This window comes from Talaromyces amestolkiae (assembly GCF_001896365.1).
Source record: "Talaromyces amestolkiae strain CIB chromosome Unknown scaffold10.1, whole genome shotgun sequence".
Taxonomy (NCBI): Eukaryota; Fungi; Ascomycota; class Eurotiomycetes; order Eurotiales; family Trichocomaceae; genus Talaromyces; species Talaromyces amestolkiae.
Genome location: NW_024468046.1, coordinates 820,913 through 844,151, shown reverse-complemented (window position 1 = coordinate 844,151; position 23,239 = coordinate 820,913). Strand labels below are relative to the sequence as shown.

The window sequence follows — 23,239 nt, the reverse complement described above, 5'->3', positions numbered from 1 at the left end:
ATGAAGAAGGTGTCAGGGACTATCTGTCATTGCCGATAAGACAGGCCCGTTATCGGCACAGTCGGCATCTTTCCCGTGGGCAGCCCCCGCTACCTTCCCTAGGCAGTAGGGACCCTGACTAACCACGGCCCCGCCATCGCTCTTACTCTCTACAGACGATAGTAGTACTACTAGCAGTACTACTAGTAGTAGAGTCTCTACAGTCGACACGACAGCGCACACTAATTGCGAAGGTTGTTGTTTACCTTCCTCAATGAGCCTCTAGACAATCTCGCTATAACGTCCAAGCACCAGTCCGATTATCAATACACCGGCTCAAGCGCAACGGGCTTGCTGCTACCGACTTGACAATGCACTATCCCTGCAAGCGACGGTCTCATGACCCTTTCAATTATCGATGAATGCTTTATTGTTGCCGTTTCAAGCAATGTTCGCGGAACAATGCATGCATGTTCTAGCCTAGTAGCTGCAAATATGCCTTAGCCTAGCTTGCTAATCTCGCTACGCTTGAGCAGCGGCGCGGCACCACCCTGATCCCATCACGACATTTCCGTGGGGAGTTTCACAAGATGACGGCCAGGTCGACAAACACATGGCTGATGGCTGTATTTACTACACAACTGCTATTAAATTTCCGATGACAGAGAGTTATAAATACGGTCAATTCGATTCGAAGATTTCAAACGTTCAATTTGAATATCTTCTTGTTGTTTGATTGATATGGAGGGTGAGGGGAAATGATTGATAGGACCCGCAGCATTAACCGCGGACGGGTCTGCCTGCTTAGTGCAAAAAAACCCGCAAAATGAGTCAGGCTATGATACCTTCGTTCTCTTCAGCACTCTAAAAATTCAAATCCTGACTGCCGTCCGCCTGCTGCAATGTCCAGAGTTACCATTGTACAGTCTTGCTGACTGGTGTGAGCTGCTTAACTAGTGGGCTACAGATCTGAGCTCGTATTCAAGAGTATATATTCTGCCAACCACAAGTAAATCTAGGATCATTGTTTGCCAAAGATTGCCAAGGTCAATCATGGTGACCTCTGCTGATGAAAACACGCCTTTGATTGTGAGCGGCAGCCGCAGTTATTCATCAACTAACTCTCGCGAAGATCATGAAGATGCCACACGCAGGCACTTGCTAGAAGTGGACACTGACGATGATGAATCGATCTCTACCCTGCGAAAAGATGATCCGACTTGCCAACTCGATCTAGTTAAAGTGCCTTCGATCTCTACCGGACTTGCGATTGACCCTGGTCTCGAAAGAGTATCGTCGGCCGCCACAGTGCATGTGTCGGACGAGAATGTCGAGTCGCAAGATGGCCTAGCGTCAAGGTCCATGTTTGCAAATCATTTTATCAATGTGACCCCAATCCAGTTTGCCTGGATATTTGGTGGTGTTCAGATTGGCTATTTTATAGGATTCTTTGACTCTACCTTCTTGGCCTCAAGTCACCCAGTTATTACTTCCGAATTCCACGCTTCCAACTCGGCATCATGGCTTACAACTGCGTTTTTGCTCACTTCAACAGCGCTTCTGCCACTATCTGGCCGCATCTCGGATACTATCGGCAGAAAACCAGTGTACATATTCTCCATTATTGTCTTCTTCATCACGACCGCCTGGTGTGGCCTAGCTCAAAGTATGGCCAGCTTCATTCTTGCCCGGGCTTTCTGCGGACTCGGTGCTGGTGGCGTCTTCTCAATGGGCATGATCATCAGCAGTGACACTGTACGCTTAGAGTACCGTGGTATCTACCAATCCGTGATCAATATGACATTAGGCGTCGGCGGTGCGCTCGGCTACGCTGGGGGAGGATTTCTTTGCGATCGTCTAGGCTGGCGCGGGGCTTTTTTTATCCAGCTGCCCTTCATCTTCGTCTACCTGCTCATTGCACTCTGGACGACACCCAGTGATCTAGGTCGTATTGACCCGAAGGATGAGAATAGGAGTTTGAGGCAGTTACTCAAGCGCATTGACTTGACTGGTTCTTTCCTGCTTACTGTGGGCCTCGCAGCTCTTCTTGTTGGCCTCAACCTCGGAGGGAATGTTTTCTCATGGCGTCACCCACTTGTCGTATCTTCTCTCGTTCTTGCGGCAGTCATGGCTGTTATCATCCCAATTTACGAAAGCAAAGTAGATCGTCCCGTCTTACCAATCAGACTTCTCACTAAAGCGCCGCACGCCTATATCATCTTCAGCAATTTCTTTGGAGGTTTGGCAGTCAACAGCATCATGTTCAACGTTCCTCTGTTTTTCCAGGCTGTCAAGTCCGAATCAGCTACGGAATCTGGACTTCATCTCCTTTTCGCATCTTTTGGCATCACTTTTACCAGCGTCGCCAATGGGTTTCTGATCACTTATTTCAACAGATTGAAGCCCTTTGCATTGCTTGGCGCTACATTGATGTTTCTCGGAGGTTTCACTACTACCGCTCTAACGTTTGTCGACCTTCCGTATGCGATTACAATAGCATTCCTCGCACTAGCTAGTGTGGGCCAGGGTTTCGCCTTCCCAACATACACCGTCTCCATTCTTGCGGTCAATAAGCAAGAAGACCAGGCGAGCTCCGTCACAACCCTGTCTCTGTGGAGAAATCTCGGATACGTCATGGGCACCGCTGTCAGTAGTTTGATTTTACAGAATGCTCTTCGAATCCGTCTTGACCAGGTGGTGACTGAGCCCAATAAGCAGAGGGTCATTGAGATCGCTCGCAAATCTGTGGAGGATATAGTCAATCTCGATCCGATGCATCGCGGACAAGGTAAGAAACTATCCCTTGTATCTTATTTGCCGCCGCCTCTCACTAAATTATTATGCGTAGTGATCCAAGCGTACAACACTTCTCTTCGAATCACTTTTCTGTCAGCAACAATCTGGGGATCGATCATGTTACTACTCACATTTATGGTAAAACTTCCGAGACTGAGACGAACCGAGAAAGAACTAGAGGAAGATGAGGCGGATTGATGGTGTCTAGACTAGAATGCTTCATATTTCTGGATACTGATAACGTTCATACACAAAAGTAGAAATTGATATTGTATTGCTTTTTTTAGTTCGAAGAGAGATTGAATGCCTCAGGCACAAACTAGATGCCTCGGGAGCCGGCATGCTTAGCTAAGACACTACAACACCTCGCTTCGACTTGCCCTGAGATGCTTATCAGATAGCGAAGCCTTTCTCTTTTATTTTCTACTTGCTCTCCTCCTTTCGAGTACGCATCTTCACCTTCGAGCTCTTTGTACTTTGCATTTTTATATATTCATCACACCATCATGCGCGAGTCGCTTGAATTATAGAGTTCAATCTCGTGCCAGACGGCCGCCGCAAATTCTCGCGCAATTGTTGTTTCGGAATTGACTCTTGGAGAACCAGTGGAGATATTCTCTGAAACATCTACGTACGTCGAACAGTAGACCCTCCAGCCCTGGTGAGACCAGCCATCGATGAATCTGATACAAGCTATGGTAGCTTTTTTCCTGACTCAATTACTGATCTTTTCGTATGATCGCACAGACCTCGTGCCTGAGCCAAGTCTCCAGAGAGCAATCGCAATCGCGACCCTCGCCGTTGTCCCACGAGTCCAGCAGTCGCAGACGTTTCTCTAAAGACCCAGACGATAATATTCCTGATAATTGAGTGCTCATGGAGAGATAGCGTAGTTTTGCAGAGTGTTGAGTCTCTGCCGCACGTCTGCCGTGGGCTTCGAGCTTGTTTATGCTGTTCAAGATATCCGGTGTCATGGATCGCACTTAGGAAAGACTTAGTCCGGTCTATGCTTTTTAGGAGCAATATATTGCTTTGAAATATAGGTAACTGAAGAATACTGGAATGCGCGACCCAGCACAACAGTCATCCACACTCCTCTACTCTCGAGACGGATTCGCGCCACGCGCCATCCCAAAGTATGGATCCACGAATTCAGAAAGCTGCAAATGCAGCACAGGGGCCCAAGTCTAGACGAGTGCGAACCGGCTGCCTCACCTGCAGAGAGCGACATCTGAAATGCGACGAGACTCTACCAAAATGTCTAAACTGTTCCAAGTCCGGACGAATATGCAAGCGAGGCATTCGACTCAATTTTATCGACACACAAGTGTCAGCTCCACCATATACACTGATACCTCCGCTCGGTATCCGGCTGAATTTTCAAGATGAGTCGAGGGAGATTGCGTCTGAATATGTGGGAGGGTTTGAGAGATATCCACCATCGAATCAGCTGAACACACAAATGAGCAATGAGGCGCCGGCTCAATTCGACTTTACAAACAATGCTATGCATCGACCACCTATAAATGTCTCTGCTGGGCTGTTGTCGTTTCCAGAGGCGCCACATCCCGAAATTCAGGAGTCTCTGCTCACTGAGCCGCAGTATACCGCGAACCATGCACTTCAAGAGCAGAATGCGTTCTTATCAAAAATTCCGATGCATACTCCGAATGATCGCTCATGTATCACTACGCCCGAGGAAGTATTGTTGATGCAGGTTTTTGTAGAGGAGGTTGCTGTATGGATGGATTCTATGGAAGCCGATAAACATGTGAGTCAACTTTCGGGCTGTCTGTATCAGGTCTAACGGTTCAATCGACTATAGTTCTCAGAGATTATACCCCTCCATGCACTCAATGAACCCATGTTACTCAATGCGATATGGGCATGCGGTGCTCGACATCTGCATCTCGTGAACTCCTCGTACGGCGATGATAGAGCGGTTCACTATTACAACACGGCCTCACAATACCTACTATCGCATCTACAGAACCCTCATCGGGACCCCGTTCTATGCGCCACCGCCGCCGTCATTCTGAACGTGTACGAAGTCATGTGCGAGAGCGCAATGCAGCGTATGAATCATATAGCAGGCGCGAGAGCGCTAATTAAAGAATGCCGCTGGAACGGCAAATCACCAGGCATCGGCGGCGCATGTTTTTGGGTCAATGTAGGCATGGAGCTCCTCAGTTGTCTCCATTTTAATTGGCAGTTGGCCTGGGATCCAGATACTTGGCACATGGATATGGAGACGGAACTTGTCCCTTCAGAGGGACTGTCTGGGAATGAGGATGTTTGGACACATCGCATGGTTTATATTTGTGCCAAAGTTGCAAATTTTCGAGCGACGATTCCTCAGTTTCAGGGCCTTGATCCGCAGGCCCATCAGTTGCGTTTGCAGCAGCGATGTCATGAATGGGATACGTATAAGAGGTGGTGCGATGAATGGGCGAGATGTATACCGCGATCGATAAATCCCATATGCTATGTTCAGCCGTGGCAGACGTCGAAATCTGCCTTTCCTGAAGTCTGGTAAGGCTCTTGCCATTCCTTATACATGACAAAACTTACAGAGGCGATATGTAGGCTCTTGAAACGMCCCGCCATTGTCGGTCGTCTTTTCTACCACCTTACCTGCGTCCTGCTAGCCAAGACGCACCCTTTGGAGTCAGAATTCAGCCCAAACCTGCGAGAAATGCAACAAAGACATGCCTATGACACGTGCGGTATCATAGCCCACGTCAAGGATCGGTACGTCTGTCCCCCTCACATCCAACTTCTCATACTAACACAGCTTATGACAGTGGCGTCGCAACAATCTCAATCCGCTGCCTTGCAATCGCAGCCGAATGCCTCGAGGCCCGCGAAGCACAAGACGAAGTTCTGCAAATCATCGACAAAATCATCAAAGAGACCGGTTGGCGTATCGCATTCCTCAAACAGGAGCTGCAAGCGAAATGGGGCTGGAATACGTCCGCTCAGAATACTACTAATACTAATAATATGACGATCACGACCACTACCGCTACTACTCTAAATAATACCACGCCTGCCCCATTATCCATCGATAATGGTACTCTACCTTCCCCGATTCCTACAGCAACTATACCTACCACTGCGCCGAGTGGAACCCCTCCACCTCCCGCTGCTGCTAGTGCTGCGCGCTCCAGATTTCCGTCTGGAATTATAAATCCGCTTATGGCCACGGCGGACTTCTCGATGGCCAATCATCCGTATCAGGATCATTATGTTGCGCCCCAGGATGGGTTGGATGGGTATTCGTATACACATTATTGAGCCTGATTGTAGTAATAATTTAATACTTCTGGATATAGACTTGGGGTCTGTAATGTGTATATACGGATAATACGTTGTTGGATATATAATGCATAGCATTCAAAATCTAAAGCACTACCTAGTCTAATATACGCAGCATCGATGCAAATCACGTTTTAATCAGAGACATCTGGAGGGTTCTACAAGGGTATCCGAGCAACATCCCCTTTATTCCTCATTCCCTCCGCTCTCCTCTTTTTTCTCCCCGGAATCTCGCACGAAGGTCCTCTCATAATAGCACCGGGATGAACGACACTCAGTATAATCAATGCCAGCAACATCGGCAACGAGTCAAGACAATACTGAAAGGCCTCATGGTTAGGGATCGTGGATTGCAGACCTTTTGAGTATTCGGCGAGACGGAAGAAGATTCGCAACTATGCGGATTATTAGACACAAGAAGATGTTCGGGACAAGAAGGGTGAAGGAAATTTACTGAAATCAGCATCAACACAGCTATCATGGCATAGAGGAGCGTAAATCCCGACTTGAGACTCAAGTCCGCGGAGGCAGGGTTCTCGTCGACGACGGTCGTCTTCTGTGCAAGCAACCTACGCCAGAACTTGTACGCGAACGCGCAGAAGCAGAAGATGAAGAATTGCTGGATTGCGACGCCGCCCATGTAGACGTGAATTCCTTGCAGGGTTTGGGCGATGGTGTTACTATTGCTTTCGGCTGAAGCGGCGCCGTAGACTTGGACGATGAACGCGCTGGTCAAGAACACAACCATCAGTATTTGACGTATACATGAGAGGGGATAAGCTGACATTATATCCAGAATTACAAAGTAATACCCAAACCTCCACGCGGGAACACGCCACAGAGTAGCGTCAGGAATATAGTTCCAGACCATCCGGCCAAAGACCATGTACACAAACGCGTTTGTCCATAACGGCGATATCTGCAGTCATTAGCAGGCAATCAGACATCCGAGGGAAGAGAAAATTCATACCAATATGAGAACGAACCAGCCGGCGTAGTCGCCCAGACTAGTCGGGTTCTTGATGCTGATTATGCGGAGTATGTAGGTGATTGACTGCCATAGGGCTGACTACTCCTCAGTCAATATCGGAAATTTCTTGGAGAAGGAGTTGGGAGATTAACCATTGAGATCACCCATGTGTAGACTTTCCGATAATAGATTCCTTGAGCCACATGTGCCACGAAAGTCAGGAGGAAGAAGACTAGGAACGCGATTGCAGCTCCTAACGAGGGACAGAAGCTCCAGTATGTCCCTGGGGTGATGACGGCTGTATCAAGCTTCAAATTAGTGAATTGGTATTGTCAGATTCGGAAAGGTAGATTTACCTGTGCACGTTTCTGTCATTTTCTATTCTCCTGAAACTGTACAATGTTTACTCCTCTGTTATAATTTGATGGCATTGGTACTTTGAGGATACTCGTATCTAATAAATAAACACATAAATCTCCAGGCTGCTTCATTTTTGCGAGACTACGTTCAAAATATTGATGCCACTATTGAGCGTTCTTTTGCTGTGCTGATAGTACATACGAGTTGTAGACATGTTGGATGTACGTACGAGACAAGCTGTCAGATCTCGCTCAGCTCGACCCGAATATAGCTTGCTAAAGACTATGTATGACTGGCGGCCCCTGCAGCTGCTATATAGAGTCTGCGAAAAGGATCTTAGGTGGATGTCCATACGACAAATGCCAGTGCCTTCGTAGGGACAGCTGAAACGGCGCGTATTGCACTAGCAATACATGCCAATCCAACTAATCGGGGTCTAGAACGAGAGTTGGCGCTTGTATTTAATACCAAACTTACCGAACCGATAACGTCGTCGCCTACGCCTCATAATCCATCTTCTCGTATGGACACTTCGAACAGCATCAAAACGCAATCTAATGCCTCGCGTGAAACCGGGTGAGCGACGGCGTGCGTACAGGCCCAAAACTCGTACGGGATGCGGGACGTGCAAGTTTGTGCCCTTACCCAACAGTTTAAAAGAGAGAGAGTTGCCGATTGCTAATCATGTTGCTGCAGACGTAGGTTTAGCCTAGACGTTAGGATCAGGGTCACAGTGCTGATTTTCGTATGCAGTCCGTCGTGTAAAATGTGACGAAGCTAAACCGACATGCCATAACTGCACTGCGGCTGGTCGAGAGTGCTTAGGGTACAATGACGATCTGCAAGCCGAATCACTTCGAAAAAGTCAAAGCCAAAGCCAAAGTCAAACTAGCCTTTTCCCCCTTAATATGAATAATATTTTAGCACCGTTTACCATCACCGACGCCGAACAGCACGCTTTTGAGTACTACCGCGCGCGAACAAGTGCCCATCTCGCTGGCATCCAAGACCAAGAATTCTGGGAGAGACTCATCCTCCAACGTGCGCAAGTCGATGCCGGGGTTCGTCATGCCATTATTGCACTTGCATCTTTCCATGAAAATTTCGAGCGCGGCGCGATCGACAATGTCGGCTCAAAAGAGCAATTCGGCCTGAAGCAGTACAATCTAGCTATAAAAGAGCAGATGAATCTTGCGAAGAGCGGCAATAATACCCCTCCAGAACCGGAGGCTTATTTACCATGCATTGTTTTTGTGACTATAGAGGTAACGTTCCGCTATACTTAAGTGTGCGTCGAGCCTCAATCTAATATCGTATAAAGATGTTGCGGGCCAACTACACCTCAGCTTTGTTCCTAGCGCAGAAAGTTATAGGTCTGCTACATGGCTTGCGTGAGAGCAACCAGACTTCAAAAATGCTTCTAGAATTTTTGGAGCGCCGGTTCCGTCAGATTGAGCTACAAGCATCAGAGGTAAGAAATTCAACCACTTGATTAAAAATATAACTAATTCATCGTTCCTAGCTGTTTGGCAACAAGGCATACTCTTCTATACCTCCCTCGCTACCTAGTAAAACACTCATGGCAATCCCTCCAGTGTTTTCTTCACTGTCCGAAGCACAGAGTACCATGGAATACTATGGACAACTCTATCGCATGACTGTAGACGCCAGTGATACTGAAATACTAGACATGCAGTCAAACGAGACAACAGGCAATGCGGCGGCAAAACACTCTGAAGATATTCGAGAAGCGTTTGCTGAAAGGTATATCAATATAGTGAAGCAATGGACAAGTGCCTTTGACGCGTTTCTTGAAAGTCGAGCCGGCTCATTTACAGACGCCGAAATGCGTACAATACGCATTTTGCGTATGCATCAACTGCACAATCAAGTCTCTGTAGAAGTGAGCMCCCGCCACATGTCCGCCGAAGACCAGATGTTTTGGGACGATTATTGCCCCGTGTACGACCAGATTATCGACCTCGCGAACGCGATATTGGCCGCCGATGGACCCGGCAGTAATTCAAGCAGCCGGAACTCGGCATTTTCGCTGGATCTGGTGACTATAGGGCCCATTTTTGAGCTTGCGCGGCGCTGTCGTGATCCATGGATTCGTAGAAAGGCAGTCGATGTCATGCGCAGTTATCATAGAAGGGAAGGAATGTGGGATAGTGAGATGGCGTTAATGATTATAGAGCGAGTGATCGAGATTGAGGAAGATGGTCTTGTTGTGCAGTCGTGTCAAGACGTACCGCATTGGCGACGCATTTTCAATATACAGCATCAGTTGGATATGGAAGCGCGGACAATTCAGTTGCGATATGAGCGGCAGGCGAGCGCTACCAGGCCGGTTACTGTACAGATGCAGGAAGTTATAATGTGGTAGATTTGATAGTCCGGTAGATATTGAAATCACATAGCCCTATCCAAGAAACAAGCCTAACATCCACAAATTTAAGGTCGCCGAAATAGGCAATGGGACCTGACGTACGGTAAGGCACCAAGGCATCAATATCCGTCTTGATTCAATCCACTAAAACTTTGACTCAACACCAACCATTCTCAACATCGACAAAATCGCAGCGAACAAATAGAGAAACGCCCTGAAACGGATATACAATTATCATGTCACCGACATTCTCAACATGACAACTTCAACCACAATACAACAACAAAACCTGCCTCCAGCTACCCCGCGCTACATCCTTCGCGGCCATGCATCTGCAATCCAAGCACTCCATTTCTTCGCGAAAAACACACGCCTAATTTCAGCAGATGCAGATGGTTGGATCGTTATATGGGATGTAGCCACAAAACGGGCTCGAGCAGTCTGGAAGGCTCATGAGGGCGCCGTTTTAGAAGTGAAGGGTTACACGACGAGGCAGGGTATGAGGATTTATACGTATGTTCCTTTTTCTAAGAAAAGTAGTCATAGACTCACGGATTTGCAGACATGGACGAGATCATACACTGAGAGTGTGGAAAGTGACGTCAACAAATGAAGAGGAGCTGTTGAGCCGTGTTCTGCCTGTTGAACGAAGTAGCAAAGAAGCAGAAAATCAAGCACCGGCCCCAGAGCCGTGGTTGTTGCATTCTCTGCCTGTGAATGCGCTTAACTTCTGCGCATTTACCCTTTGTTTTATTCCAGCTTTGTCATCGAATGAGAATGTTGATGATGCTGAGGATGAGGCATATTTTGCCGTTCCTAATGCATTGAACTCTGGTGCGATTGACGTTTTCCATCTACCCTCTGAAAGGCGCGTGTCGACTATACCTGCAGATACATCGGTTCAAACAGGCATGGTCATGGCTGTCAAGATACTCATAGATAACACCCACTCTCAAGATCCTTGTGTATACATGCTTTCAGGCTATGAAGATGGTCACGTCATGGTCCATGTCTCGCGACCACCTCCCGAGTCGTCCAAAGCTTGGAAATGGGCTAAGTTATACGTCTCGCGACCTCACAGTCAGCCGATCCTGTCACTAGACAGTGTGCAAGCGGAAACGAACAAACTGCCTAGCTTCTTCTATACTTCGTCCGCCGATGCACTTATCGTCAAACATCCCATTTCGTCTACATCTGTGCAAATGCCATCGCATGTCGGAAACACGCCATCGAAAGTACTCAACACAAAACACTCCGGCCAGCAGGGTCTCTCCGTACGTGGAGACCAGAAAATATTTGCCACGGCTGGTTGGGATGCACGGATACGAGTCTATTCCTGCAAGACTATGAAAGAACTTGCTGTTCTCAAGTGGCACAGCGAGGGATGCTATACCGTCGCCTTTGCCGAAATTATTTCATCTACAACTACAGAAGGCCGATCTACACAGGAAGGCGACGATTCCGCCATACAACCACAAAACTCACCACTCGAAATCGTACGGCAAGAAAGGAATCAGAAAGCGCAGCAAACGCATTGGCTAGCAGCAGGTTCCAAAGATGGTAAAATATCATTATGGGATATCTATTGAATATAACGCCTATGTGCAAAAACTTTTTATGGACATGCAGAAAGAGCTCAAGCCAAGTTGAACTCGTCTGCGCCCGCTCCAGTCAATGATCGCATCTTGGCGCGCATTCTGCGAGCTGCATCTTCGTTGTTCGTCTCGCGTGGGACATCGTCGTCGCCACCAGCAGCCTTGCGCTTCTTTATTTCAACTGCGTTGCCGCCAGAAGGTTTACCAGATCCTCGCCTATCGGCTTTGAACTCCTTCTTCGTATCATCCTTGGATTGTCTCAAGCCTGGAACGTTGATCTTTGAGGGCCGATCACGGAGTGCGAACGCTTTCGCCAAATGGCCCAAATGAAGCTCCTTGATATTAAACATGTTTCGTTCAGCAGCGACGTGGGTCGCATATGCACGAATATGTGACTGGAATGCTCGTCGCGCAAGTTCCAAGGACTGCGGATTCTCCAGCGCCCATCTTTCAACATCTAACTGCCAATCTGTAGCCTTTTCCTCCCAATTCTGGCTAGTGGCATCGGTGTTTCCGCCAAAGCCACGTTTCAATACGTCGTTTGCATTCTGTCGAGTAAGTGCTTTGCCTCCGTCGCGGTAGCTGCGTTTGAGTATGTCGACATAACCTTCCTCGCTGCCTGGGAGGAGGAATACTATCGCTCGGCCATCACGACCGAGACGTGCCGTACGACCAATTCGGTGGAGATGCTCGTCGGAGCTAAAGGCCGGGTCGTACTCAACGACAAGGTCGATATTTGGCAAATCGAGACCACGAGACGCAACGTCAGTACATATGAGAACGCCAGCTTCTTTGCTTTGAGCGAATGCGCCAAGTGTAGCTGTACGAACGTTTTGTGGTAACGAACCGTGGAGTTTATGTATGGTAACTGGGTTAGATGCGTTTGAAAATGCTGTTGCGCGACCAATGGTACCATGTTCAGCTGCTTTAGCTGCAGCTATAGTTTTAGCTTTTTCCTGTCCATCGCTTTCCTCTGTGTCGCTTTCGTCGGATGATTGCGCCGGTTGTGGCTCTGTAGGAGCATTCTCGTCTTTTCGTGTAAATAGCTCAAAATGAAACTCAACAGAATCAGCACATGAGACGAAGATGATTGCTTTCATAACCGAGCCTTTGCGCATGAATGTACGCTTCATCAAAGCTGTAAGGGTAACCAGACGCAACTTCGATGCTGCGACGATATATGACTGTTGAAGCTGCGCCGGTACTGTAAATGCATCCTTCTCGCCATCGACGTCTTCATCCTCCCCGCCCGCTTCGGTAGGGTCTGCCTTGATATGCACTGCATCCTTCAAACTGATCTCTCCTAGTCGTTGCACATTCATCTTCAAGGTGGCAGAGCAGAGCACTGTCGTTCTTTTAGACGGTAGACCAGTGATCGAGCTTGGTCGTTGTCTCGCATCGAGCTTCTTCATAATCCCATGTATCTCCTCCTCAAAACCCAGATCCATCAATCTATCGCCCTCGTCCAATATTAACCACCGTACATTGCTCACATCCAAAACTTGAGTATTATCCAGATGATCCGCAAGTCGACCCGGTGTAGCGACAAGAATGTTCAATCCTTTCCTGAGCCTGGCCTTTTCCGACTTCTTCTTCTCTCCACCAATGACCGTACCCCCGACAATCCAATGAGCGCATCGTAGCAGATTCTCCAGTACGATCGAGATCTGCTTACACAATTCTCTCGTCGGCGCCAAAATGATCGCAAACAGCCCAGCATCACGATGAATCGAATCCTCATTCCCTTTCGCAGTGCTCTTCGATATAGCACCACTATCTTTAAGATTTATAATTCTCTGAACAAGCGGCAAGAGATATGCCAACGTCTTTCCGGAACCCGTTTGCGCCTGAATAAAAGCATCACTATCTTCTTTCACCAATTGCGGTATAGACGCTTTCTGGATTGCGGTAGGTGCCTTCAATTCCATTTTTGTCAATAGATGTGCAGCCAGCGTCGGAGCAAGACCGAGGTTCGTGAAGTCTTCAATTCCGTCGATCAATGGTGCATTCGACGGCTTCACTTCGACCTCATCTGCTTCGGCTTCAACTTTCTTATCGGTGTCCTCCTCGGTCTCTTTCGATTCTGGATTATACGAGAATAACGACGAAATAATCTGTTTCGGCTTCGGTCCTCGATGTCCTCCTCTTCCTCCACCGCGGGGCTTCCCATCAGCCGATGTAGCAGGACGAAAATCCGCACCATCCGTTCGCGGCCTCTTATTCGGATGCGAAGACGGTTCCCTCCTCTCACCAATTCGCACATTATTCGGATTATCGCCGGAGGGGCCGGTGCCAGGTGCTCTCAGGACTCTCGTTCGAGGAGCCCGTTTGCCTTGAGCGAGTTTTTTCGCTGATAGTCGATCACGCCATGATCCGCCTTTTAATTTGGCTTCGGGCTTGAGGACAGTGTCGGATATCGTAAAGTTGAGGAGCATGCCATCGTCAGCCATTTTGAAATCTATCCTGAGATCAGGATGGTCAATATGGAAGACGAATGAAACTGTTGCTGATTGATGCAAATTTCATGGAGAGTGGGCGGTGAGGAAATTATTTTCGATTTTGTCGGATTTTCGAGGAACATCCTCACCGCCTTAGATATTGATATCAGTCTTGGCGTTTTACTCCCTTGTATCAACTCGACTAATACGGGGCTCATATCATGTTTGCAATATATGATCTAAGTATTTCATTGGAAAAGAAATTAATTTCATATGATAGACCAGCTACCTATGATGCTTCAAGAAACGGAACACAAAACTCAAAACCTGCAATAGAAAAGGGCATGAACCCACGCTCTGCCCTTTTTTTCTGATGTTTTTCGTCTTTTTGATATCCGTACGCAAAGAATATACAAAATAAAAAGCTGATGAAAATAACAAGAACGCCCTTCATGTATCTTCAACAATTAATGAAGTGCTGATGATCCCAACAATGCAACCCAAAGCCAACCTCAAAGGAACTGGCGATGTCATGTCATCACGGTCTAGGAACGAATAGACAGTAGTGAAAGAGATGACTTGCGTGAAAAGACTAGTCCGGATCATTCATCTCTTCTCTCTTCAGATGGCAATAGAGATGACAATAAAGTCAATGCCTACAACGTAAAAGCATCGCTCATTGTCCAGCGCGAAGTCCATTCATTCATAAAGCTCTTTGTAGCCTGCATTGATTTTTGAACTTCTTCCCATTGCTTCTCGGCCTCTATGATGGTGCTTTGCAGCATCTCCCATTTCTGCATGGTTTCGCTGATGTGCTTCTCGAGAAGATTGGTCATGCCCCTGTGCCAGGCCATGTCGATGGAAGGATTGATGTTTCCACCATGCTGGGTCGCAGTAGGAGGGAAATTGGCAGGAGGAGGATTGGAAAGTTCAGTGCCAGGAGAAGATACTGAAACCGTCCCGGCTTCAGTGTCTTCGACAACTACGATCGGAATTGGCGTCTTTTCGCGAGGCTTGCGAGCTGGCTTCCTCCCGTCTGGTTTCTGACGCTTCGAATCGGTCGGTGCTGTATGCTCGAGCGAGGTATCATCAAGCTTGCGCTTGCCAGCGTTGGATCGACGAGGACGCTGTGAGGCTGATTCCGTTTTGGCTGCGACCTCGCCCTCAGTCCCGACAGGCACGAGGGGTGTTATGAATTTCAAGGTCTTCTTCAGCTGGCTGGAAGCCGACTTGGGATCATCGAGCTTCGGGGGCTCTTCGGCTGCTCTGACGAGGTTACCGAAATCGTCGTACATTGCCCGATGATGACAAGCGATTTTCTTTGCTCTGCAATAAGGGCAAACAGGGTCGAGGTAGTACAGATTCTGTCCTGCCCCGTTAATTTTAACCTGAGGAGAATGTCAATATGAGGCCATTGATACGCTGTGTCAGGATCTGCTTACTTCTGTCCGCTTGACAGGTTTTTTCTGCACAGAATGAGGATTCGAAGGAATGGTTTCCTGCGACGTCAACATTGTTGCTTCGGTCTGAGTCATGTCGTTTCGATCGAGGCTTGTTTCGTAAGGATGAGTTGAGAGACGATGAACGCCGGTACGAGATATCAAGAGTAATGAAAAATACGAGAATCAAAAACGAGACGGATGTTGAGTCAACGGCTGATGGTGTGGAATAAATAGATGAGTTGGAAAGAGAGAAATAAAGATGGATTTTAAGTCGACGCCCGGAGGATGAGTGGGAGAATGTGAGAAAAGTTCATACAATAGAGGGAGATAAGCGAGAATAGGCTTGTGAGAATGTTTGATTATGTTGATTCACAAAGGACAAAGAATAGGGCATGGTTATTGGTGGTGAACAGGAAGAAGGGTGGTAAATGCCGGCAATAGTGAATGACGTGAACTGAATGGCGGACAATACAACATTATCAATTGTCCCTTCCAAAGTCGCTCCGGCTTATTCATTCAATTGACTGTCAATCAAGGCCATAATTCTACTTCTTCCCATCGTTGATGGCCAGTGTTATCTAATGTCGTCCTCCATCGCTTCGCTTCTGCTGGGTCATTCAGGTCTAGTCTATCGACCTCTTCAACACGGATGACTACGACACGGAAATTCCTTCTTGCGGTCGAATCATGAAGATCATCGACCTTCTGGCCTAAGCTGAGATTTGGGTCCTCAGGTTTTTGGCTGAGTGGTGTCCCGGGGTGTGGACCTTTGAAAGAGCCTGAAAGGGTCAATACCATTATCATTCAACAATGAGATAATAAGCCAATAAGACATACCTCTCATCAATGGACTATGATTCGCAAAATAGGCAGTGACTTCCTTTTCCCAAGACCACTCTCCATCCGTGACATTTTCCGACTTCTTTCTCAATCCCTTCGCAATCTCTGACCTCGCAGTCCTCTCAAGAGCTTCATTGTCATCATCCCCAATAATGAAAGCCTTCCCTCTCAACCTCCATTGACCCATCGTCTCCTTAACCCAAAACATAACCTCAATCGCTCCATGCGTCTCCTTGAGTTGCTCAACCTTTTCCATCCGCACGTCAGTAGTAAACGCAAGCATATCTGACTCGTAGATCGCAGGATTCATTTCCCCTTCATCCCTGAGCTGTTTCTCGGCTGAATGATGGAGTTTGAGTTCACCGAAAAAGCCACGAAACCCGCAAGTACGGACTCGCGGAATTGGTGATCCAGTTTGGGGATCGAATGCTACTGTTGATACTGACATGTAGGGGTCATCCAGTTTTGAGATGTGTTCGAGAAACAAGCTCCGCCATGGAGCGGAGGGTATACCGGATGAAGCTGCCATTTTCCCGTCTTGGATTGAGAGATGGCTAATATGCTGCTGCAGTCGGCGACCACAGGTTCGTCCTGTAGCTGCGAGAGCCAGTTTGATATGTTTCTTTGATCGCAAGTCAATGCCTCTCACTACTTTCTGATGGCACAATGATCGGGTCTTTCAAATACTAAATAGTCCAACATATAAAAGCGGTACGATGTGAACAAATACAAGATTCAAGAGATGACGTCTCATGATGCGATCCACACATGCATTGCTGACTCAGCCATCCACGCATCGCCCACCAACATAGCCCTAACTCCTCGCGTTTTGGGCGAAGAACAAATATTCTTTAATACATGCACAAGCTGGGCTTTTTAATCTGCATCTAATACCTTTCATGTGGAAGATCAGGATTAGGGCAAGAACTCGCATGCTTAAGCGAGCGCACACTATTGGTCACTTTGTGCAATTCTGGCGTGGTAATGTGATGATGGTGGTGGTGGTGGTTCTATGTGGCTCTTTGACATGATAATTTGCCTTGTCTGTAAGTCATGAATGTCTTATGATGTGAAGATCGACTAACCAGTAGAGTAATATAAATATGAATAGACTCCATCCTCCATCTGCAAGTATATGATCCTCGAATCTGAAGCTATCGATCATACAAACACAAAGTCAAACTTGGAAGCAGAATAAATCTTTTCCTTTCTCCTACCCCAGAAATTTAGATTAGACTTTGATCCAAAGATTTGGTCGTGACCATGGTCAAATTCAACAAAGGACAATTGATCCAATACGTTCCTTACCACGGCGCAGCCCATACAAGCAAGCCACAAAACCAGGGACGAATATTGGATCCTATCGTTGATACTACGAATACTTTTACAGGGGCATATGTGGTATGTATCTATTCAATACCCAGTAACTCAAAGTTTGTTCTACCTAGGTACTTGTTACTAACTGCATCGTGTATAGGTTCAGAATGGGAATCGTACGAGGCGAATGGAGCACCTCGTCCGCGAGGAGGATATTATCATGTCTTTGGAGCCGTTCATGATGTGATCTCGATCTATTCTTTATTAATGAAAATAAAATATGTTTTCTGAACATACGCCAATTCTTCAATGTACACGAGTCATGATCACACAAGAAGGTGCCTTTGAATACTAGTTATGGATAGCGCAGCGACATTATCATCGGCTTACTTTTAGATATTCATGTTTAAAGATATTCCTAATACCAAGTTATACTGGAACTATTGCCATATATCAGCTCCATGACCATGTACATGGTATTCTCTCGGATTCCCACTCCGCGAATCACAACTACCGACAACAGTGAGATAGCTATTTCATCATCTCCATGAGGAGGCGTGGAATACAAGTCCAATGGCTTCTCTCTAATTTTCATTTCAATAATCCTTCTAGTAAACAACGCTCGTGCCTAACAATTCCTGAAGTTGCTGTTTACAAGAGCAGAGTCGCGAAAATGGTTGAATACCGCCCGGGAGAACACATCAAATTCAAGCCTCAACATGGTGAGTCCACAAATTTTTCCCCGAAATGTAGGGCGAGCTTGTTAATCGTTTTCTCGACCCGAAATAGATCCCAACATCGATCATAGAGGATACATCGTCCAAGTCATGAAAGATGATAAGGGTGTGCCTACAGGGGTTTACCTGGTGAGTTCAACTTTCTTGGTAGAGAATTCCATACATTGACGCAATAAATTGAAACATGTCTGTTAATTACTGAAATGCTCTAGGTTGAGGATCGAGATTGGGGTCCAGTTGAGGTTCACGAGAGTGATATTGTGACTGCTTATACATGAGTAAAGGCTACTAGCTAGGAGCACGAGGAACTTGGATGGGTTTCACAAGATGGAATACACGACATATATGGGCAAACCAAGTAAAACAAATGTCGAAATTGCGTATGTTGGGGCTTCTATTCGGTGCTGAGTTCCGGCAGATTAGGTTCTGGCTCCAAGGTTCAGGCAAATCCTAACAATCGAGATCAAATAGACTCCTTAACGTCCATCCTACCTAATTTTATGTGCATACCTACGAAAGCACATGATCCAAATATAATCCAATTCGTGATACTTATACTAGATTAAGGAGAAGAATGTATGAACTAGGAGACGTCATCCAATTCAGCTACGGCAATGGTAAATCCCCTTTTTCCAACATCATAACCATCTCATCCTGATTGTCCAGACCTAGTACCAAATCACCACGGAATCGTCATAAGCGTCGTTCCAAACGGGAATGGAAGTATTGACAATGGATCTTATTTGGTACTATACCTCCCTTCTGTTCCTTCTTACTTTGTATACGGTGACTGAGAGTATGTTTGTGTGATCTGCAAGGTCGAGGAAGACAATGGCGCTCGCGTCAGGGTTCGTGAGAAGGATATTTTCAAGGGTCTGAGGGGTTCTTGATGTGACCTCATTTGGCTTATTCAGTAAATTTAGGGTTGATGTCATTGGGAGCTGTGTCTCAAAAGTGATTTCCGATTTCGTAGACGGGGCAGTAAAAACTTTTGATTATTCTGCTCAACTCCGAACGCCTTCCCCTAGACAGGCCGCCCAATAAAGTACACAAGACATCCATAAATAACATCTCAGACATCGAAGAGCTTTCGTAGATTGTAGCGGCTACATTTGCATCTGATCCTCATCCTCAAGTCCATCCAGTGCACCACCCGGAATCCGTCCTTCGTTCAACTCCTTCTCTAGACGAGCAATTTCCTGCAAACTCTTGGCTTCGCGAATCATCTTCTCAACACGCTTGCGCTCAGCGTCCGTCAGCTTGACGCGAATAGCCCTGTCGGCCACACCGGCACCGGTGCTGGCACCAGCTGCTGTAGACGTGACATCGAATGTTCGAGACTTGATACCCATAATCTTCGATGCGAGCGCAGAGGGTTCATCGAATGTGCCAAACAGCTCTGTAGCTCTGGCGCGTTCAGCATCTCGCACTTTCTGGTAATCCAGGAATCGGATGTGAGGGTTTCTCCAAATGACCCAGTACCGGTAATGCTATACCATCATCAGCCCCCTCCTTATTCAAGCTACTTGAAGAACAAGTGGGGAGGGATACGAACCTCCTTCCTCGTAACCGGATTCTCCATCAAAACCACATGCGTAAGCCTCGCAAACCCGCGCAGGGGGTCCAAATCCGCCAATTCACCCATATTATTTGCCGTAAGCACCAGGTTCTCCAAGTTTGGTATCGAGGACGCCAACGACGGCTGGATGTGATTTACACGATTGCGCGCGAGCAGTAACGTTCGTAGACGGGGGAAGTGAGGGAAGTTTGCGAGGGAGGAGATGTCGTTATCCGTAAAGTCGATTGCATCTTGATCCTATCCAGAACCACATGGTCAGTTTGCTGACATGACAACGTGAGAGACGTGGAAGACTAACTTTGGCAATACCCAAATTCTCAATAGAAGGTATTTTGTGTCCTATACAACGTCTCAAAAAAGAGCGCAAAGAGGCCGATATATCAATGGTGTTCTCACGTATAAAATATTGAATAACTCTCAGAAAATCCAAAGGGGAGAAAAGAAAGTTGTGCAGTATCTGTTCTTTTCAGGAGGTATGTGGTAACGATCTGAACCTACCTCTAAGATCTAGCTCTCGCTCTTTTAGCGGATTGATATAGGACAGTGAATTATTTATGAGTTCGACTGTTAAGCGCATTGTGACGGGTGTTGGAGACGGTAATTTTTGAAGCGGAAGGTGATGACGGTGTTTGAAGTGTGTAAGTGATCGAATTGGATTTGCGAGAACAAAGTGTGTATGTGTGCAGTTAAAATACTTATATCGTCGAGTCAGGAAGTCCTCGCGATGAAAATGAGAAGCTCTCCAGAAGCAGAGATCACGTGCTCCGAACTTTTTTATAACACGTGATACGAGTAGCCTCAAACTACAATACTTCAAACACTTCAACATAGCGCAACGGTAAATAATTTATTGTCTATCAATAAAACATCTCCAGATATATATAGGTCAAAGTATCTATTTTTACAAGAACTAAAGCACAACCTCGCGGAGACATGGCTCGAGAATTGCTAGTACGGTCATCCCAGTAAGACTCCCTTAAAACGCCAGGAAACGAAACCGCTCATTGTATTATCATAGACAGCTACTATGTGCAAGCACGTAGATATCTCCATCACTCATCATCTGCCACCGGCTTTAGCATCGGAGACTTTCGCCCTCTTGTCGGACTCACAGTGCGAGACCGACTGCCTTGAGTAGCTGTGGGAACTAGGTGCTCTCGGCTCTCGGTCCTCACGACGAGGCCTTGTCGATCCAAGACATTTGCTGTGTTGATTCCTAGGCCGATACTGCTGGAAGACACATTGTCGAATTCAAATTTGAGGCCAGGTGTTTGTAGCCCCGTTGCTGAGCCTTTGTATGAGTTGCGCTTGGAGTGGGACGGGCTTATACCATCAGAGTCTGCTGCATATCCATCGTCATCACTGTCGGTGTCTGCGCCAGCAAGCTCAAACTGAGCTGCACCATCCTCCAAAACTCGTTCATATGCCGGGCCATTGCGTCCGATGAATGAAAGTTTTCCGGGATATTTACGGCGCATTCGCACTCCACCGCGTTTGAACATGTTTTGTATTTTAATGTAGAGCCTTGAACGACGGGTACGACCACAGAGGAAGAACAATGCAATCACGATGATGAGCACGAACAAAAGCAAGCCTGGAACCCGTCGAGGAGATTCTCCACCAAATAAGGTATCGTGCCAACTCTCGCTCTCTTCTGCCACCGGTCCAGGGCCGGGGACAAGCTCAACACTAGGATATTGAAAGTCACTTGGGATGCCTGGTTCATTGCTTCCGAATCCGACAGGAAGAGCATTGACTTCGACAGCAGGAACCTGAGATGAAGCATACAGCACGACTTTGCCGAGCGTCCAGCTGACTTCGGTAGAGTCAATCTTGTTGACAGCTTGGAACGGGTCAAGATATCCTTTTTCTTTGCCGTGCTGTAATACTTCTTTTGTGCCATTATGGGTAGAAGAACCCGTATCTTCAATGCCGACTCGCGGAATGCCAATACCACTATGGAGCATGTTGATGATCCAAGAAGCTTTGAAGCAAACCTCTTGTGCTTTGATAGCGGTGACTTTAGAACCCCATCGTGACTCGCCTATACCCAGGCTAATAGAATCCCAATCTTGGGAACAGAATTCGCTAACTCTTTGTTGATAGGTATTAAAGTCGTAGGCTTTGTCCTTGTATCCCATTTCGAAAATTTCGTGTGTAGTATGCCAATATTCGCTGATGCCGACGAAATGATTGACATCAAAGTCGATGGCGGGGACGTGAATGCCATGTAACAGACAAGGCTCATCCGCGCAGGGTGCGTCTTTGTCAAGCAATGGGTATGTCTGGCGTATACACTCATCGAAGCGTCCTGTGCCTAGCAAGAGCGGTTCCTCAGGCGCATCTTCCGCTAATTTACCATCGAGCGTCGTTCGCAATCCGGCTGGGAGACAAGGATCCGGGTATTCTTTGACATCAGGCGAGCCAACCGATTCTTGTATAGCTGCAACGAAACGACGACGCGCCTCGCGAACACCATACTCCAACCACGACGTGACGAACAGCTTGAACTCCTGAGTAGAGCCATCCACATTTCGCAACCTCAGTAATTTAAGATCATTGGCATGTTTTTCGGTTTCTGTGGCATTCGGCACGAAGGCAATCTGGGCGGATGCACCTCCCATGTCGAGAAAGCCATAGGTATGATGCTCTTTTCCGTGGGCGTGATCTTCTGGCGAGTCGAAACTTCCCAGCAGGTAGTTTGCAGCAATCCATCCGTAAAGACCTTCTGTCTCACCAGGTATGACTTGTATATGTATATCGCATTCGGGGAGTAGGAATTTCGAGTTGGAGCGGAAGAACGAACACACGTTATTCAAAATCTGGTTTCGCTGCACGTCGCTCAATAGTCGCATGCCAGCGGTGGCCAATAGAAAAACGGGGGTGTCTTTGACAGCAGCTTCCGGCACAACGTCGAGAGCATGTTGAAGTAAGTCGTTCAGATGGTCAGGTCCGACGAGTTCCGGTTTGTCGGCGAAAGTCGATATACCTGAAAGCGGTTAATACAGATGTGTAAGTACCAAGCTCGATGAAAAAGTCGTACCAGGTTGAATCTTCTTCGTCCAGTCCTCCTTGGTAGTTATTTCGGGGAGCGATGTCAACTTATGCGGGTCATCGCTCTGGCGCGCCTTGAAATTATTCAACCATCGATAGATATGCACACGCGTCCCCTATGGATGTTAGCTGGGTCGAATAGTCGAGCAGTCGCTTTGGGTGTCAACATACAGACGAACCAGCGTCCAGGATCACGCCATATCGCCCTGAGAACAGGTCAGTAATGATTCAGTCAAATATGCAAGGCAACATACATTTTCCCATTTGGTGGTGTTTAGAGTATTAAAATAGACTGTTCATCTGAACAGCATGATATAGATGGCGTGAGAGTCACTGGGTGGCGGAGGGAGAGACGATAGCAGGCTGAGCGAGTGATATGATCTCCTTTGTTGGTTTCACTTTGTCTTCGAGATAGGGCTCCTCTA

The 23,239-nt window shown here is 47.1% G+C and overlaps 9 protein-coding genes across 9 annotated transcripts; 4 read left to right on the top strand and 5 right to left on the bottom strand.

The window, feature by feature from the left end:
* Positions 1 to 1,032: 1,032 nt before the first annotated feature.
* On the top strand, positions 1,033 to 6,072 carry BHQ10_005765 (uncharacterized protein; the record flags this gene model as incomplete). The annotated part of the gene is made up of 5 exons (XM_040878276.1): positions 1,033 to 2,767; positions 4,161 to 4,546; positions 4,601 to 5,307; positions 5,362 to 5,526; positions 5,580 to 6,072. 5 exons carry the CDS (start codon positions 1,033 to 1,035, stop codon positions 6,070 to 6,072), a joined length of 3,486 nt encoding a protein of 1,161 aa, XP_040734269.1.
* A 179-nt stretch (positions 6,073 to 6,251) lies between these two features.
* BHQ10_005764 (uncharacterized protein) lies at positions 6,252 to 7,637 on the bottom strand (the record flags this gene model as incomplete). The annotated part of the gene is made up of 6 exons (XM_040878275.1): positions 6,252 to 6,488; positions 6,548 to 6,821; positions 6,879 to 7,012; positions 7,064 to 7,162; positions 7,216 to 7,316; positions 7,625 to 7,637. 6 exons carry the CDS (start codon positions 7,635 to 7,637, stop codon positions 6,252 to 6,254), a joined length of 858 nt encoding a protein of 285 aa, XP_040734268.1.
* Positions 7,638 to 8,331: 694 nt separating this feature from the next.
* On the top strand, positions 8,332 to 9,809 carry BHQ10_005763 (uncharacterized protein; the record flags this gene model as incomplete). Its single annotated transcript, XM_040878274.1, has 3 exons — positions 8,332 to 8,688; positions 8,745 to 8,894; positions 8,946 to 9,809. 3 exons carry the CDS (start codon positions 8,332 to 8,334, stop codon positions 9,807 to 9,809), a joined length of 1,371 nt encoding a protein of 456 aa, XP_040734267.1.
* A 259-nt stretch (positions 9,810 to 10,068) lies between these two features.
* Positions 10,069 to 11,401, top strand: BHQ10_005762 (uncharacterized protein; the record flags this gene model as incomplete). The annotated part of the gene is made up of 2 exons (XM_040878273.1): positions 10,069 to 10,325; positions 10,375 to 11,401. The coding sequence occupies 2 exons, from the start codon at positions 10,069 to 10,071 to the stop codon at positions 11,399 to 11,401; spliced, it is 1,284 nt and encodes a 427-aa protein (XP_040734266.1).
* Positions 11,402 to 11,448: 47 nt separating this feature from the next.
* On the bottom strand, positions 11,449 to 13,857 carry BHQ10_005761 (uncharacterized protein; the record flags this gene model as incomplete). The annotated part of the gene is made up of 1 exon (XM_040878272.1): positions 11,449 to 13,857. The coding sequence occupies one exon, from the start codon at positions 13,855 to 13,857 to the stop codon at positions 11,449 to 11,451; it is 2,409 nt and encodes an 802-aa protein (XP_040734265.1).
* A 644-nt stretch (positions 13,858 to 14,501) lies between these two features.
* BHQ10_005760 (uncharacterized protein) lies at positions 14,502 to 15,359 on the bottom strand (the record flags this gene model as incomplete). The annotated part of the gene is made up of 2 exons (XM_040878271.1): positions 14,502 to 15,233; positions 15,288 to 15,359. 2 exons carry the CDS (start codon positions 15,357 to 15,359, stop codon positions 14,502 to 14,504), a joined length of 804 nt encoding a protein of 267 aa, XP_040734264.1.
* A 459-nt stretch (positions 15,360 to 15,818) lies between these two features.
* Positions 15,819 to 16,656, bottom strand: BHQ10_005759 (uncharacterized protein; the record flags this gene model as incomplete). The annotated part of the gene is made up of 2 exons (XM_040878269.1): positions 15,819 to 16,066; positions 16,125 to 16,656. The coding sequence occupies 2 exons, from the start codon at positions 16,654 to 16,656 to the stop codon at positions 15,819 to 15,821; spliced, it is 780 nt and encodes a 259-aa protein (XP_040734263.1).
* A 734-nt stretch (positions 16,657 to 17,390) lies between these two features.
* BHQ10_005758 (uncharacterized protein) lies at positions 17,391 to 17,691 on the top strand (the record flags this gene model as incomplete). The annotated part of the gene is made up of 2 exons (XM_040878268.1): positions 17,391 to 17,528; positions 17,605 to 17,691. 2 exons carry the CDS (start codon positions 17,391 to 17,393, stop codon positions 17,689 to 17,691), a joined length of 225 nt encoding a protein of 74 aa, XP_040734262.1.
* Positions 17,692 to 19,287: 1,596 nt separating this feature from the next.
* On the bottom strand, positions 19,288 to 23,078 carry BHQ10_005757 (uncharacterized protein; the record flags this gene model as incomplete). The annotated part of the gene is made up of 6 exons (XM_040878267.1): positions 19,288 to 19,671; positions 19,737 to 19,997; positions 20,873 to 22,749; positions 22,804 to 22,930; positions 22,986 to 23,020; positions 23,069 to 23,078. 6 exons carry the CDS (start codon positions 23,076 to 23,078, stop codon positions 19,288 to 19,290), a joined length of 2,694 nt encoding a protein of 897 aa, XP_040734261.1.
* Positions 23,079 to 23,239: the final 161 nt, after the last annotated feature.